The following is a 17,213-nucleotide window of genomic DNA, read 5'->3' on the forward strand; positions in this document are numbered from 1 at the left end:
AGTTCTCATAATGTTTTTATGTAGCAAAAATATTTTTATTTAAATGAAAAAATTTCCTTTATTTACTTGCATTTATATTTTAGGCATTAGGCTTAATGCCTGCACACATTTTTCAGGATTTAAGCTTAAATCCTAGGATTTAAGACTAATGCCTAACACCATTTAGGCAATAGACATACTGCCTAGGCGTTAGCTTATTGCCTAGGATTTAAGCTTAATGCCTAATTTCACTTATTGCCGCTAACATATATATAGTTATCAAATGCCAGGACTATAATTGAATACGCCAGACGCACGTTTCGTCTACATAAGACTCATCAGTGACGCTCAGATCAAAATAGTTATAGAGCCAAAAAAGTACAAAGTTGAAGACCCAAAATTCCAAAAAGTTGTGCCAAATACGGCTAAGGTAATCTATTCCTGGGATAAGAAAATCCTTAGTTTTTCGAATGATTCAAGTTTTGTTACTGGAAATTTATAAAAATGACCATATAATTGATATTCATGTCAACACCGAAGTGCTGACAACTGGGCTGTTGAAACCCTCGGGGACGACACGTCCACCAGCAGTGGCATCGACCTAGTGGTATAAATATTTATCAAAGGTACCAGGATTATAATTTAATACGCCAGACGCGCGTTTCGTCTACATAATACTCATTAGTGACGCTCAGATCAAAATAGTTATAAAGCCAAACAAGTACAAAGTTGAAGAGCATTGAGGACTCAAAATTCCAAAAAGTTGTGCAAATATAAGGTAAAAGTCAGAGTTAGCCTTTACACGCCACATTTTATAAATCAAATATCTCGAAAATGAACTCAATTACCTATCAATATTTTTAGCTTCTTTTGATCCTTAACTTATACTCCTCCAGCTTAAAGTATCAATTTGGAATTCTTGATTTATTTAATCTTACCAAAAAGTACATCCTTTTGCAGTCGTCTCCATAAAAAATTACATAGGTCACTAAATGTATCTGAAGTGAACTTGTATGGCCATTAAATAAAAAATTAAAAAAAATCCTTCTAAAGTTCTTTTCTTGTATATAATTCACGATTTAGTTTTCGATTTTTACCTATATCTTTTGCTTTGCTTTTGCACAGAGTTGAAAAATACCAAATGAATATCAAAACTTAATCGAAAATAGTCGATAGCAAAATGACAATGACATGGTAAAAATTGAAAAAGTCCAGAAGACAAACTTCAGTATTCAATATAGAAACATACATAGAAAAATAAAGACTGAACAACACGAATCGAACTAAAAACGGGGTTAAGCTTGGGTGCCCTGGAAGGATAAACACATCCTGCTCCTCATTTTACATTTGTCGTCTAGCGCGTAGTAATGCAAATTTAAACATCCAAGGACGTCTTGTGTTTTTAATATAAATAAAAACAGTAACTAAATCAATATTCTATAAAAGAACATAAAAATGTGCATTTATGGAATTAAACCAATGTTAAAAATAAGATTAGTCCTGGAAAGGTCCTTCGATAAACAATCAAAAGATTAACCTAGCAGAAGGAGTAATGATAATTCTGCTTTCCTCAAGAAATAAATTTCTTTGAAATTGATAGGAGGATTGTTAGTTTTTATTTATATTGATGTTAATAGTAATCCACCACCTCATCTCTGTATGTAGTATCATTTTCCCCTGTAATAGACGGTACGTCAGAACTTGATTCATCATATCCAACGTACACATTGAACCTGAAAGAAAATTAAAAAGTAAATCATGAATGGATCAACTGCATTTATTCCTAACTTTCTATGTGATTGATATAAGGCGGCATAATATGAATAATAAATGAATAAAAATAAATTTAGGCTATATTGACTTTCATTTACTAGTAAATGTATAGTAATGCGAACTTAGTGTTATTAACTTCCAAATGTAGGTCATATTGGTGTTGAAAAAAATGTTTCAAGTAACTGAAGGTTGCATTTTAGTTTTTCGATAGAGCATGGGGTTATTCTATGGTTATGATTCTACTGTCGTTAAAGTAAAAACAAAGAGTTATACAATTGTGTTCATGTTATTTCATATCTAAATATGTGGATAATATTTGCACGTAAAATCATTTACTAATAATAATACTAGTAGTCGTTGATGGCCAGGTGTTTCTTTATGACTATTTAAAACAATTGTTATGGTGTCAGTTCAACGGAGGTGCTCCCAATGAGTATGCTAGATAGTTCGCTGATTATTGTCATATAAACAAGTGCCTAATGTCAGTTCATCTAAAACTTTGAATAATTTGATTAATAAATACATATCACTTTGAAAATGTAAACACATCGGATATTATATAATAGTGTTAACATCGCAATCAAGACAAAAGTATAAACACTATAATTAGATTGTTGAATATAGTTATTTGTAGTAATATTAATTTTATTATCAGTAACTCGAATCAAACTAGATTATTGTTAATAAAAATATAGCTTCAACGATTTTCGGTACTTATTTATCTTCGGATTTCAAATATGTTTTAGTATGTTTTTTAGTACGTCGACACGCTAAGTTGGACTTAAGTCGTCCTTTTTTACAAGGTTGAACATGGAGACATGTCAACATATCCGGATACTTTAGTTTTAATGCGAGTCTTTCCTTTCCTTGTACTCATTGAAATAACTTTATAGTTACAGTCAAATCATAATTATAGTGCTACATTTTAGTAAATTTAAAAGAAGCTATTGGAATCATATATGTTGTACTATATTAACTTTAATAACATTTGTACCTGTTTTCAAGTTTAATTATTTCTTTATCATGAAGAAAATCTTTTAAGGCAAGGAATGCTTGTATCTTTGACGGGATAGGAAGTATTTTGATATTTGTCTCAATCTCTGCCCCTTTTGATGCTGTAATTAACTGTTGTCTTATTATTTTCCTACACATTATATACAAAGATTTTGGACCCTTATCTATGTTGTCAAGAAAATCCAGGAATTGATCTTTAGAATTTCGTACATCTGGTTGTCTCCATCTTCCACATATATCAATGTCTGATATAGCAAGTTGTAATATTTTTAGAGAACTAAACCCTCGCTCTTTATGTAATTGCCACCCACATCGAATGATATATTCTGCTGCCTTGAATAGTCCATTTTTTAATAAAGTCATTAAAACCGATTCATTTGAATGATAGCATGATTTCGAATAGACGTGCGTTCTGTTAAAAGATGACATATATAAATTATATATCAATATACTAAATAAATAAATGATTGGGAATATGTTAAAGTAATAAAAAGTCAAGAGAATTTCAGAACGCAATTTGGTTCCGAACAATATATATCACGCTTTGTGCATGCAGAGTCCACGCGGCCTTCACGTGATTTTACTATTTTTAGAATAATTGCATAGTAACCAAATGCACTTGATTCAACCTTTACTAATTATGCAACATTTTTGACCTGGTCGTGATTCATGTCCTATAAAAAGAACCCATGCAGCTTTCACCTGATTCTCTATTTATAGAAAAATGTCCGAGTAACCTGTCCATATGAACTTGATTGATTCTTATCATGTTATTTATATGGAGCGCCTAAATAAATATCTTATTAACAGAATTTATAGTGTCAGAAATTATATTAATTTATTTATGGCATCTTAAACTGTAAATGCATACTATACGCTTTTATACCCCAATATAAAAAATAAAGGCTAATAGGGTGGTAAAGTATAAAGAAATTTTAACAAAATAATTAAACAAAAATAAAGAATACAGACCAATGACATCATAATGGGAAGAATACAGAAATTCGCGACTTCCATTGAAACACTCTTTAGGCAACAGTTGCTATTAGCTCATTGGTGAAGGTCGAAAATGCTTCATTTTACATATTTTTTAAAGCAACTTCTAAATATAATGCATTTGGTTTCGCTCATTGTTGAAGCCCGTAAATGCTTCACTTTTCATATTTTTTCAACAGATTCTAACTAAATATAATGCATTTGATTTTCTCATTGTTGAAGGCCGTAAATGGTTCACTTTTCAAATTTTGCTGTGTCCATATCAACGGCAGCCATTTTGACCTTTTTCAAAAGAGATGTCAAAAACATTTCACTTAAGTCTAATTTTCTGTCAGAACATGCTACTTTTACGTTGTTCCCCCAAAGGTTTCACTTTTTTTGCTGCATGCAAACTCCAAGCAGCCTTCACTTGATTTTCAGAATTTAGAGATTGAAAAATCCCGATGTATCCGAGTATTTAAGAACAATCCCGAAACAACAGAATGAACTTTCGTCAGGCTTTATTATATATCAATATACTAAATAAATAAATGATTGGGAATATGTTAAAGTAATAAAAAGTCAAGAGAATTTCAGAACGCAATTTGGTTCCGAACAATATATATCACGCTTTGTGCATGCAGACTCCACGCGGCCTTCACGTGATTTTGTTGAAGCCCGTAAATGCTTCACTTTTCATATTTTTTCAACAGATTCTAACTAAATATAATGCATTTGATTTTCTCATTGTTGAAGGCCGTAAATGGTTCACTTTTCAAATTTTGCTGTGTCCATATCAACGGCAGCCATTTTGACCTTTTTCAAAAGAGATGTCAAAAACATTTCACTTAAGTCTAATTTTCTGTCAGAACATGCTACTTTTACGTTGTTCCCCCAAAGGTTTCACTTTTTTTGCTGCATGCAAACTCCAAGCAGCCTTCACTTGATTTTCAGAATTTAGAGATTGAAAAATCCCGATGTATCCGAGTATTTAAGAACAATCCCGAAACAACAGAATGAACTTTCGTCAGGCTTTATTATATATCAATATACTAAATAAATAAATGATTGGGAATATGTTAAAGTAATAAAAAGTCAAGAGAATTTCAGAACGCAATTTGGTTCCGAACAATATATATCACGCTTTGTGCATGCAGACTCCACGCGGCCTTCACGTGATTTTACTATTTTTAGAATAATTGCATAGTAACCAAATGCACTTGATTCAACCTTTACTAATTATGCAACATTTTCGAATAATTCACTAGAAAATATTTCAATAGATTCTAAAATTTATATTGTAAATAGACACACTGCAGTTATTAATAGATAAATTAAAAAAAAATAACTTGTACCCTTTAATACATCCAATCACAGCGTTCTTAAGTTGACTTCCTTCGCCCTGTCTTGGGTACACAAAAGGCCAACCTAATGCTGGGAAAATGTAATACTTCCGTTTTCCCTATACATCAAGCATCATGAAATTGAATATTATGTCCAGAACTATACGAATGAAAATTATAATAGATCCAAATCTTATTCAGATTGTACTATAAAGAAACCGAAGTTTTTTTTCGATTTATTTACATAAACTTATTAAATCAGCTGCAGCATTACTATTATATGTAAACCTTCATTGCATAAAACAATGGAAATAACATTGTATATTGATATAAACGATCAAACTTGTATACTAAATAAATAAATGATTTGGAAAATACGTTGAAGGTATAAAAAGTCATGAGAATTCCGAATGCAATAAGGTTCTATCCGGGCACTCTGGTTCTAAACCTTGGTTCTATCTGGGTTGTTTGGGTCTGAACCTTGGTTCTTTGGTTCTATTCTAGATTATTCTAATGTTCCCGTTGAACTTGGAGAAGATAACCACAAGTATCCGAATAAAAAGGTAAAGTAGGTCAAAGACGCTAAAATTGTTTTATAACATTAAACATTTCAGGATCGACGGTAAAAGCTGCAAGGTATTTATTTTCTCATTCTAATCATTTTGACCAGGAAACAAGATAAAAATAATGCATCGTTTAGATTTTAAAAATAAAACGAATTGGTATTATATCGAACCTTATTTTATTTAATTCAGTCTTTCTGTTTTTATTTATTTTTCTTTACTCATTCCTTATTTCCGTAAATATTTCTAGACGTTTTAAAATGTTCGAATGCATTTTATTTAATAGCTGCTTTGTAATAATGTCAGATTTGATAGAAATACGTGTGAAGTATTTGTAACAAACCGTTTTGTTCAAAACGAATCTTAAAAGATATATAAAAAGAAAGTGATGATCAATTTAAGTTTGTAAGCTTTGTTTAATTGAAAAATAAGTTATAAAATATTACGAAAATGTATATGTACAATAAATTTGTCAAATTTTATACTACTTGTGAAATTAAGGCATGCATATAATTATTATAGCCTTAAAAGAATCAAATCAAAATGAAGATTGAATCTTTTTATGATAAAATTGTGTGCGTATTAATGACAGTGTTGGTGGAATGAGTAGCACCAGCACACTAGTCAAAACTTCTGCATAAACTGCTGAGTTACTCTAGTCTGTTCGTCCCGAACGTCCAAATAAAAGGGTTCCGTTCTCTTAACTTTAGTTACCTCAACCAAATACTACCAAACTTATACACAAAATAAAAAAGAAGATGTGGCATGAGTGCTAATAAGAACACTCCACAAAAGACTAGTTGACACAGAAATTAACAGCTATAAGTCACCCTACGGCCTTCAACAATGAGCATAGTCCATACCGCATAGTCAGCTATTAAAGGCGCCGAAATGACAATGTAAATCAATTCAAACAAACGAGAAAAGAAACGCAAAAATTTTGTAAAAAAAATGTACAAAAACAAATATGTAACACATAAACATATGACAATTCATGAATTAGAGTATCCTGACTTGGGGAAGGTACATACACACAGAATGAAACGGATTAAACATGCTAGCGAGATCCCCACCCTCCACATAATGTGATTAACTCGCCACAAGAGACCAGGTAAAACAGAAATTAACCACTATATGTCACCATATAGCCTTCAACAATGAGCAGATAGGTATAGAAGATATGGTATGAGTGCCAATGAGACAAATCTCTATCCAAATAACAATTTATAAAAGTAAACCATTATAGGTCAATGTACGGCCTGCAACACGGAGCTTTGGCTCTTACCGAACCACAAGCTATAAAGGCCCAAAAAATTGCTAGTGTAAAACCATTCAAACGGGAAAACCAAAGGTCTAATCTATATAAAAATTACGAGAAACGAGAAACACGTATAAATTACACAAACAAACGATAACTAATGTACATCAGATTCCTGACTTAGGACAGGTGCAAATATTTGCAGCCGGATGAAACAATATTTTAACATCACAACATAGAAAAACACACGATAAAACGAAATTCAAACGAGGAAAGAAACGGACAAATGTATAGGCCACTGACCTGCAACAGACACATTCATACTGAAAAAGGCGGGATTGAGCATGTTAGCGGGGTCTCCGCCACCTCCCTAACCTTGGACAATGCTTATTTCCACATACAAAAAAATTGAATTTGAAATTTCGTAGCGTCACTTTTACCGTTCAAGAGTTACATGTATCATGTTCCTTTTAAAACATAGAAAATGCTGAATTTTCGTTTTCGTTTTTTTCAAATGTTTTAAACCTTATACGTAATGCTTATTACCCCATAACACAGATCTATCAAGTTCGATATTGGGTGGTGTTGCTGTTCATGAGTTATTAGATATAAGAAGTTGGTACTAGTACTGATACAAATATTAACACGTAGATTTAAGATAGGAAACATGCTAAATCTGTTGTTTCTGTTCTTAAAACTTTAGTTTACCCCAACCAAATGTTTTGAAACTTATACGCAATGCTTATGGTCACTAAACAGTCAAAATAACGTGAATCCTGCATCTATATTTGGAAGTTTACTTGTGTTTTTTTCTACATGCAGGGGCATCTGTGGCCCATACACATATTGTACATTTATTTCAGTAAACAGTTTATTTCCTTCCTTTTGATTCTACTTCTATTAGAATTAACTTGCATATTTTTTTTAGGATTGCGGTGCAGTTTGATAACAGACCGTGACCAGCATAAAAGAGTGTTTCACTAGATTGAGCTCTTTGTCTAAGTGTACTTTAAAGGTTCTTCGCACTGAGTTCAATTTATTGATATGCGTATATCTTCTGTGTGATTTTTAAGATGCTTAAACAGACTATCCATATCTACATGTCCAAAATCCAAGGTAAAATTATTGAAACATTTTGAATCATCTAGCTATCACAACTGGCAGCACATGGTGCTACTGAAGCAGTAAATATTCTTTCTAATTTTTCACGGCAATTTAAAGATTTAGTTTTCATTTAATCATAACATTCTTCATATCAAAAAATAAGAATGGAGATGTTAAATGTGTTAAAGAGACAGCAACATGACAAATCAAAGTACTGAAGTACTGAACATCGGATGACCGCAGGTTCTTGTGGATGGTCAAAAGCGCATGTCACAGAAACAGATCACATCTCTATACCTGAAACTTGGGTTAATTTACAGAGACATTTTTTTCTGATAGAAGTTTGTGCTTGGATGATGAATAAATGACAGAAAATTCAACCTCACCGTAATAACTATTATATTGTAGTGCAAGAAATCAGTATACCTTGGACTATTATACTTATATAATAATAGTCGTAGAGAATACACTGGTTTGTTTTTATATATATTATTAATATAACGATTGCATGTATATATAATTTTCATCTATTTGTATATGATAATTCTATTCTACTATTATTATAGTGCAGTGCAAGTGCATGGTGGACACTCTTCTGTAAAAAAATCTAAGCCTTAAAGGCTGTAAAAGCAATTGCTGCCATGTTAAGGTTTTGGGGACTTTTATTTTTCATCTACATATATAAGAATTAAACCTGACAGGTCGGACATGGTTGTCTAGTGAAAAGCAAGAAGGTTTTGACTTTATATCAATAAAAGACTTAAGCAGGAAATCATTTTTAATATGTTTTATATTTCACATGGAGACAACAAGTTTACCAGGCTAAAGTTGGGGGTAATTAAGGATTATCCCCTGGTAGTGTTTGTAACTGGGCAATAATTACTTTTATTTATTTAATTTTAACAATTTTCATAATTAATTTAAATTAACCATTCAGTTAAAACATTTCACCTTTCGAGACGCTAATGTTGAAAAATGGGACAGAAATAAAATAACTTACAAGACATAAACATGTAAAAAATAAATATATATTTCAGCTTACTAAAAATATCTTCATAGTGTTACTTTGACATCATTTCTTAAAACTAAGTCCCACACATAATTGTTCATTTGATATGTGTCATCCTCGTGCGATACGAGAAGTTTTCATGTCGCTAAATAGTCTTCTTGTCGCTTAATTTATTCTTCTTGTCCATTCTTGACGCTTCTTGTCGCTAAAATTCTTCTTGTCGTTATTAGTGAGACCGCTATTTTTAGATTACAGGTGGTCATTTACACTACACGTATAACCTGTGTAGTGATTTTTATTTTACGATAAATTTATGAATGAACGATAATTTTATGAATGAACAAGAGCACCTGACCTCTTTCTGAAACACCAATTAAACATATAAAATCGTATTTATTAAGATATAATTCAGTCAAATTTTCACCACTAAATCAACAACTGAAATGATTCCATATTTTGTTGAAACATCGTACAACCGGAGAACAGAAATCGCAGGTATGAAAATGCACTTTTTTTCACTGGTGTTGAAAACCCAAAACTAATTTGACTATAATTTATGAATGACGGAAATTTAAGCGATAACAATACATCGGAGTGACCTCAATGTCATCCTCTGTAAAAAGCAAAAAGCAGTCAAAGGTCACCAATGGGTTTTAACAAAGTGAGAAAATCCCTCGCACGGAAGCGGACTTCAGATGACCCCTAAACAAAATGTGTAAAAGTTAAAACTCCAATAATAAAACTACCGAACTTACAATTACAATTATACAAGACAAACAAAAACCACAGACTCCTGACTTCCTCAAGGTTATATTACTAAGAGGCACACCCAATATGCATAGGTCAAGAGTCAAAAAGTCATAGACTGGTCAAGAGTTCCATGACAAAAAAAACACAAAGCAGATTTTGAGGAAAGGGTCATCGTGGTACACAAAACTAACAAATACATCTATTTATCTAATAGAGATATAAAAATATGGGATATGAGTGCAATCAGACAATTCTCCATATACTTCAAACAAAATATACAAGTTGTACAATGAGGGCAAAGGTCAAGATCATATAAAGTTTCTCGTGCCACAAGATTGACCTTCTTATGACAATACATCTTCATGCTACATATTCAGAAGCAAGTTCAATTTAGAATTATATTTCTAGGTCAGGGCAATATATTAGTACCAAGGAACACACTGTATCATGATGACACACCCAAAGTGCATAGGTCAAGAGTCAAAAAGTCATAGTCTGGTCAGGAGTTCCATATAAAAAAAACCTCAAAGCAGTCCTGCACGAAAGTTCATCACGGTACACGTAACAATGTCTCATGTCATGATGCACTACACATGCCAAATACAGAAAACATGGGTCAGAAGACATATATCTAAACTCAATGGAACAGTACTTGTATTGCAGGTCACTATATACAAGTGTCTTCAACATAGAACATAAACTCTCGCAACAATTCATTGTTAAACCCGTCTTTCACAAAAGTTTTGGCAGGATTTTTTGCAACGATTATCTTACCACTGTTAATTGAAAATCGCATCGTGCAGTTATGTCAATAAATTAAAACGGTGAGATAAGACATCGAAACACTTAAAACTAGGGTTTACCATTACTTTCTAACCTTACCATGTGATAGCACTATGGTAAAATGATAGAAACACATGATGCAGTCATAGAGTCATGAAATTAAATAGTTGCAATAGTACGACCAAGCCAATACAAGACAGAGTTGGAAACAAATGAAAAAAATTATACATACGAATTTTTAATCACAATGCACATATTAGGAACCGTAGTTTTCATTCATTTTATTCATTTAAAATGTACGCTCGCGTTAAACGTTACAATGGAAATTAACGCCGTATATTTATATAAACGATCAATCTTGTTATATATCAATATACTAAATAAATGAATGATTGGGAATATGTTAAAGTAATAAAAAGTCAAGAGAATTTCAGAACGCAATTTGGTTCCGAACAATATCTATCACGCTTTGTGCATGCAGACTCCACGCGGCCTTCACGTGATTTTACTATTTTTAGAATAATTGCATAGTAACCAAATGCACTTGATTCAACCTTTACTAATTATGCAACATTTTTGACCTGGTCGTGATTAATGTCCTATAATCAGAACCCATGCAGCTTTCACCTGATTCTCTATTTATAGAAAAATGTCCGAGTAACCTGTCCATATGAACTTGATTGATTCTTATCATGCTATTTATATGGAGTGCCTAAATAAATTAAAGGCTAATAGGGTGGTAAAGTATAAAGAAATTTTAACAAAATAATTAAACAAAAATTAAGAATACAGACCAATGACATCATATAATGGGAAGAATACAGAAATTCGCGACTTCCATTGAAACCCTCTTTAGGCAACATTTGCTATTAGCTCATTGGTGAAGGTCGAAAATGCTTCATTTTACATATTTTTTAAAGCAACTTCTAAATATAATGCATTTGGTTTCGTTCATTGTTGAAGCCCGTAAATGCTTCACTTTTCATATTTTTTCAACAAATTCTAACTAAATATAATGCATTTGATTTTCTCATTGTTGAAGGCCGTAAATGGTTCACTTTTCAAATTTTGCTGTGTCCATATCAACGGCAGCCATTTTGACCTTTTTCAAAAGAGATGTCAAAAACATTTCACTTAAGTCTAATATTCTGTCAGAACATGCTACTTTTACGTTGTTCCCCCAAAGGTTTCACTTTTTTTGCTGCATGCAAACTCCAAGCAGCCTTCACTTGATTTTCAGAATTTAGAGATTGAAAAATCCCGATGTATCCGAGTATTTAAGAACAATCCCGAAACAACAGAATGAACTTTCGTCAGGCTTTATTATATATCAATATACTAAATAAATGAATGATTGGGAATATGTTAAAGTAATAAAAAGTCAAAAGAATTTCAGAACGCAATTTGGTTCCGAACAATATCTATCACGCTTTGTGCATGCAGACTCCACGCGGCCTTCACGTGATTTTACTATTTTTAGAATAATTGCATAGTAACCAAATGCACTTGATTCAACCTTTACTAATTATGCAACATTTTTGACCTGGTCGTGATTAATGTCCTATAATCAGAACCCATGCAGCTTTCACCTGATTCTCTATTTATAGAAAAATGTCCGAGTAACCTGTCCATATGAACTTGATTGATTCTTATCATGCTATTTATATGGAGTGCCTAAATAAATTAAAGGCTAATAGGGTGGTAAAGTATAAAGAAATTTTAACAAAATAATTAAACAAAAATTAAGAATACAGACCAATGACATCATATAATGGGAAGAATACAGAAATTCGCGACTTCCATTGAAACCCTCTTTAGGCAACATTTGCTATTAGCTCATTGGTGAAGGTCGAAAATGCTTCATTTTACATATTTTTTAAAGCAACTTCTAAATATAATGCATTTGGTTTCGCTCATTGTTGAAGCCCGTAAATGCTTCACTTTTCATATTTTTTCAACAAATTCTAACTAAATATAATGCATTTGATTTTCTCATTGTTGAAGGCCGTAAATGGTTCACTTTTCAAATTTTGCTGTGTCCATATCAACGGCAGCCATTTTGACCTTTTTCAAAAGAGATGTCAAAAACATTTCACTTAAGTCTAATATTCTGTCAGAACATGCTACTTTTACGTTGTTCCCCCAAAGGTTTCACTTTTTTTGCTGCATGCAAACTCCAAGCAGCCTTCACTTGATTTTCAGAATTTAGAGATTGAAAAATCCCGATGTATCCGAGTATTTAAGAACAATCCCGAAACAACAGAATGAACTTTCGTCAGGCTTTATTATATATCAATATACTAAATAAATGAATGATTGGGAATATGTTAAAGTAATAAAAAGTCAAGAGAATTTCAGAACGCAATTTGGTTCCGAACAATATCTATCACGCTTTGTGCATGCAGACTCCACGCGGCCTTCACGTGATTTTACTATTTATGCAACATTTTCGAATAATTCACTAGAAAATATTTCAATAGATTCTAAAATTTATATTGTAAATATACACACTGCAGTTATTAATAGATAAATAAAAAAAATAGCTTGTACCCTTTAATACATCCAATCACAGCGTTCTTAAGTTGACTTCCTTCGCCCTGTCTTGGGTACACAAAAGGCCAACCTAATGCTGGGAAAATGTAATACTTCCGTTTTCCCTATACATCAAGCATCATGAAATTGAATATTATGTCCAGAACTATACGAATGAAAATTATAACAGATCCAAATTTTATTCAGATTGTACTATAAAGAAACCGAAGTTTTTTTTTCGATTTATTTAAAATAAACTTATTAAATCAGCTGCAGCATTACTATTATATGTAGACCTTCATTGCATAAAACAATGGAAATAACATTGTATATTGATATAAACGATCAAACTTGTAATTAGATTCATAAAAAGCAATGGAAATTTAATGATATGGTAATTATTTAACACACTAGACATCAACGCACACGTACATACACTCAAAACTAAGGAGCAAATGAATAAACAGAAAAACATTAAATTCCACAACATAACAAATATTTCCTTCTTAAAAGAGGGACGAAAGATACCAAAGGGACAGTCAAACTTGTAAATCTAAAACAAACTGACAACGCCATGGCTAAACATGAAAAAGACAAACAGAAAAACAATAGTACACATGACACAACATACAAAACTAAAGAATAAACAACACGAACCCCACCAAAAACTAGGGGTGATCTCATGTGCTCCGGAAGGGTAAGCAGATCCTGCTCCACATGCGGCACCCGTCGTGTTCTTAATATGCGCGGATATATTAATTATTATTCAAATTTTCTATATAACATATAAGTCAATAGCTAAAATTCGACCATTTATATATGCAGTTCTATCAGTCGGATGTCTAACATTGTGCTGACATATTTTGTAGATGTACAGATTACATGCGTTTTATGTATGCAAATACACAATATAATATACTAGTAAACACGCTGGACTTTGCTGCGGATAATATCGTGTAAAAGTAAAATAGGTGATTTTATAAACACAGGTTCATTCAATTTTACAAATGTCTGACATGTGCATATCATTACGATATATGTTGTAATATTTAATGCACATTAACAATTGCAATCTATAATGTCTTTTTACTCTGCCTACACATAATTGAAATATATGCCACTGTCGATACATTTTAGAGGTTACGCTAGGTATGAAACCAGGTTTAATTTACCATTTGCTACATAAAGAAATGACTGTACGAAGTGAGGAATATGACAGTTGTTATTAAATGAAATAAAAACAGTCATGTACCCGGCCACGTCCACTTGTATTTTGTCTATCTGATGAGTTAGACTTTTTCAACTGATTTTTATAGTTCGTTCTAATGTTGTACTGTTATACCACTGTCCCAGGTTAGGGGAAGGGTTTGGATCCCGGTAACATGTGTAACCTCGCCACATTACTTATGTATGTGCCTGTCCCAGGTCAGGAGCCTGTAATTGAGTGGTTGTCGTTTGTTTATGTATTACATATTTGTTTTTCGTTCATTTCTTTACATAAATAAGGCCGTTAGTTTTCTCGTTTGAATTGTTTTACATTGTTTTATCGGGGTCTTTTATAGCTAACTATGCGGTAATGGCTTTGCTCATTGTTGAAGGCCGTACGGTGACCTATAGTTGTTTATGTTTGTGTCATTTTGGTCTTTTGTTGATAGTTGTCTCATTTGGCAATCATACCACATCTTCTTTTTTATATGTAAGTATTTTGTAGGAATTATACTACTAATTTTCTATGATAATTTACATATCAGATTTAAAATCCAAAACTACTTAAATGTCCTGAAATAAACCTACCTTTCTCCAATTAAGTTATTAGAACGTTCAGGATTTCTTCTGTGAAACAGTTTCAAGATACCTTTTTTCAGTCCTTTAACTGGCGTTAAATCGCAACCTCCACAAACAAAGAGATTAAATAAGGACAAGTCAATCTCCACTTGCAGACAATATGGGTCATCTAATTTAGTACCATATTTTCTAATATCATATATCATACTTTCCAATAAAGTATCTAATGGTTTTTCTCCCGTAACTGATGAACAGTTCAGACTAGCACCGAATTTTACGAGTTTGCGAATAACTTCACCCCGATCCTGTGGATTCTCTATAAATATAAATAAAATGTATTTATGCCGAAACTATTTACACGTTTTCACATGTTTGCATCGATAGTTAATCAATGAAAACTTCTTTAAACTTCTACAATCAATCTTTCAAAAACAATCGGTTACAGCTAATACATGTTTTTTTTATAATTCAATCAAACGAAATGTTCCATACCACTTAAGTATGTTAACCATGCATGCATGTTTATATTCATTGGTTCGATAGATGCATGTGGGCATGGGAATAAATATGATGGATATTGAAATGTTGAATATTTAATACTAAACAACGGTAGTATACCGCTGTTCGAAAGTCATAAAAAGTAAATAAAAAAAAAGACTGAAATGCGAGGAAAATTGAAAACAAAAATCCCAAATCAAATGGCAAAATCAATTGATAAAACACATCAAAAGAATGGACAGCAACTTTCATATTCCTGCCTTTGTACAGGCATTTTCAAATGTAGAAAATGGTGAATTGAACCTGGTTTTATAACTCTAATAGTTAAAGATAACAGGATTAATATTCAATACGCCAGACGCGCGTTTCGTCTACATAAGACTCAACAGTGACGCTAAACCTCTTACTTGTAAGACAGTCGCATCAAGTCCTATATATTTAAAGCGTGAACAAAACAGACATATGAGGAGCATCAATTCAGTCGCTGACGTTGGTTCATATCTGTCATATTTTTTTCTTTCGTAAATTGTTTGGTTATGAATAAGGCCGTTAGTTTTTTCAATTATATTGTTCATATTCTTTGTGTTCTGGTATTTCACAGCCAATGAAAGGTATGCGTTTTATCATTGCTGAAAGTCGCACAGTTGTCGATAATTGCTAACATCCACTTCATTTAACATTTGGTGGATATTTATCCATTGGAACCACATCACATCTGTTTATTTAACAACAAACCAGATACCAAATTAGATTTATTTTTTTCGAGTTTGCGTTTTAAATTATTTTTAAATAAATACATACTCAGTATGCACGCATAGTGCAGTGCAGTTCTGTCTGTGTTATCAGCAAAGTTTACATCCGCTCCATGTTTCAACATCGCTTCCACAAGCTGACAATTTCCTTGTGTTGTAACTTCAATCAAATTTGAATCATATCCTGTAAACTCATTTGGAGACGCTCCTTTATCCAAAAGCATGCATACAAAATTAACCCAGCCTGTTTTTCTGCACTTTAACTGTTTGTTTGCTATGACATCCTCTACACAGTAACTGTAATTAAAAACTTTCGATTCGTTAATTCCTTTGATGAGAACTTCCCCCACGCTTGGATCCGATCCTGCAAAAAAAAAAAGCCAATATGGTTTTCGTTAGTTTTTTTCAATCAGGAACATTATAATAGTGACAGTCTGCATATAATAGCTATGAATTCATTTATTTCCGTGGGTATAAATTTCGTGGAATGAGGAAAAATTGCATTTTCGTCGATAATTTTAACTGTTGCTGTTTTTCAGCAGCCGTTATACATTCCTTTAGAAAATTTTATAAATCGAAACAGATTTTCATTTGCTGTTCCCTTGTATCCAGGAAATCCAATAAAATTGTTATTCAAACAAATGAATCCACATTACATACTAGTATATAAATTTAATTTTAATGTGGTGTTTTCATAAACTAGTAATTAACGTGATTTGCTTGATCTCAGTTTTTTAATTGTCAACATTCAGTTCGTTCTTATTATCTGATTAAGTTATTGTGAGGTAACAAAACATTAAGTAGAGATATGATATTTCCACATCATTTTAAAAGAAAGATAACATTCACCCTATTGTCTAAATATATGTGATATGATTGCCAACTATCCATCCAAGTAACAGTTTGAAAAGGTAAAACATTATAGGTCAAAGTACGGTCGCACAATAAACATCATCCACTTGGATATTATATGCTTCAAATATCAACAGTTAAACTTTCAATATTTGAATTAAAGCGAAAACGTTTGATAATCCCCAAATCTAATAAAACGATTTAGAGGACAAATGCAAGTAAAACACAAGCTTAATGAAAGCG

General features: G+C 32.1%; 1 protein-coding gene across 1 annotated transcript; it reads right to left on the reverse strand.

Annotated features, from left to right (window-relative positions):
* Positions 1 to 1,609: 1,609 nt before the first annotated feature.
* Positions 1,610 to 3,129, reverse strand: LOC134684403 (uncharacterized). The gene is made up of 2 exons (XM_063543687.1): positions 2,747 to 3,129; positions 1,610 to 1,712 (listed from the first exon to the last, which is right to left on the reverse strand). The coding sequence occupies exons 1-2, from the start codon at positions 3,127 to 3,129 to the stop codon at positions 1,610 to 1,612; spliced, it is 486 nt and encodes a 161-aa protein (XP_063399757.1).
* Between the last annotated feature and the right edge of the window lie 14,084 nt (positions 3,130 to 17,213).

The sequence above is a fragment of the Mytilus trossulus genome, chromosome 9 (assembly GCF_036588685.1).
Source record: "Mytilus trossulus isolate FHL-02 chromosome 9, PNRI_Mtr1.1.1.hap1, whole genome shotgun sequence".
Taxonomy (NCBI): domain Eukaryota; kingdom Metazoa; phylum Mollusca; class Bivalvia; order Mytilida; family Mytilidae; genus Mytilus; species Mytilus trossulus.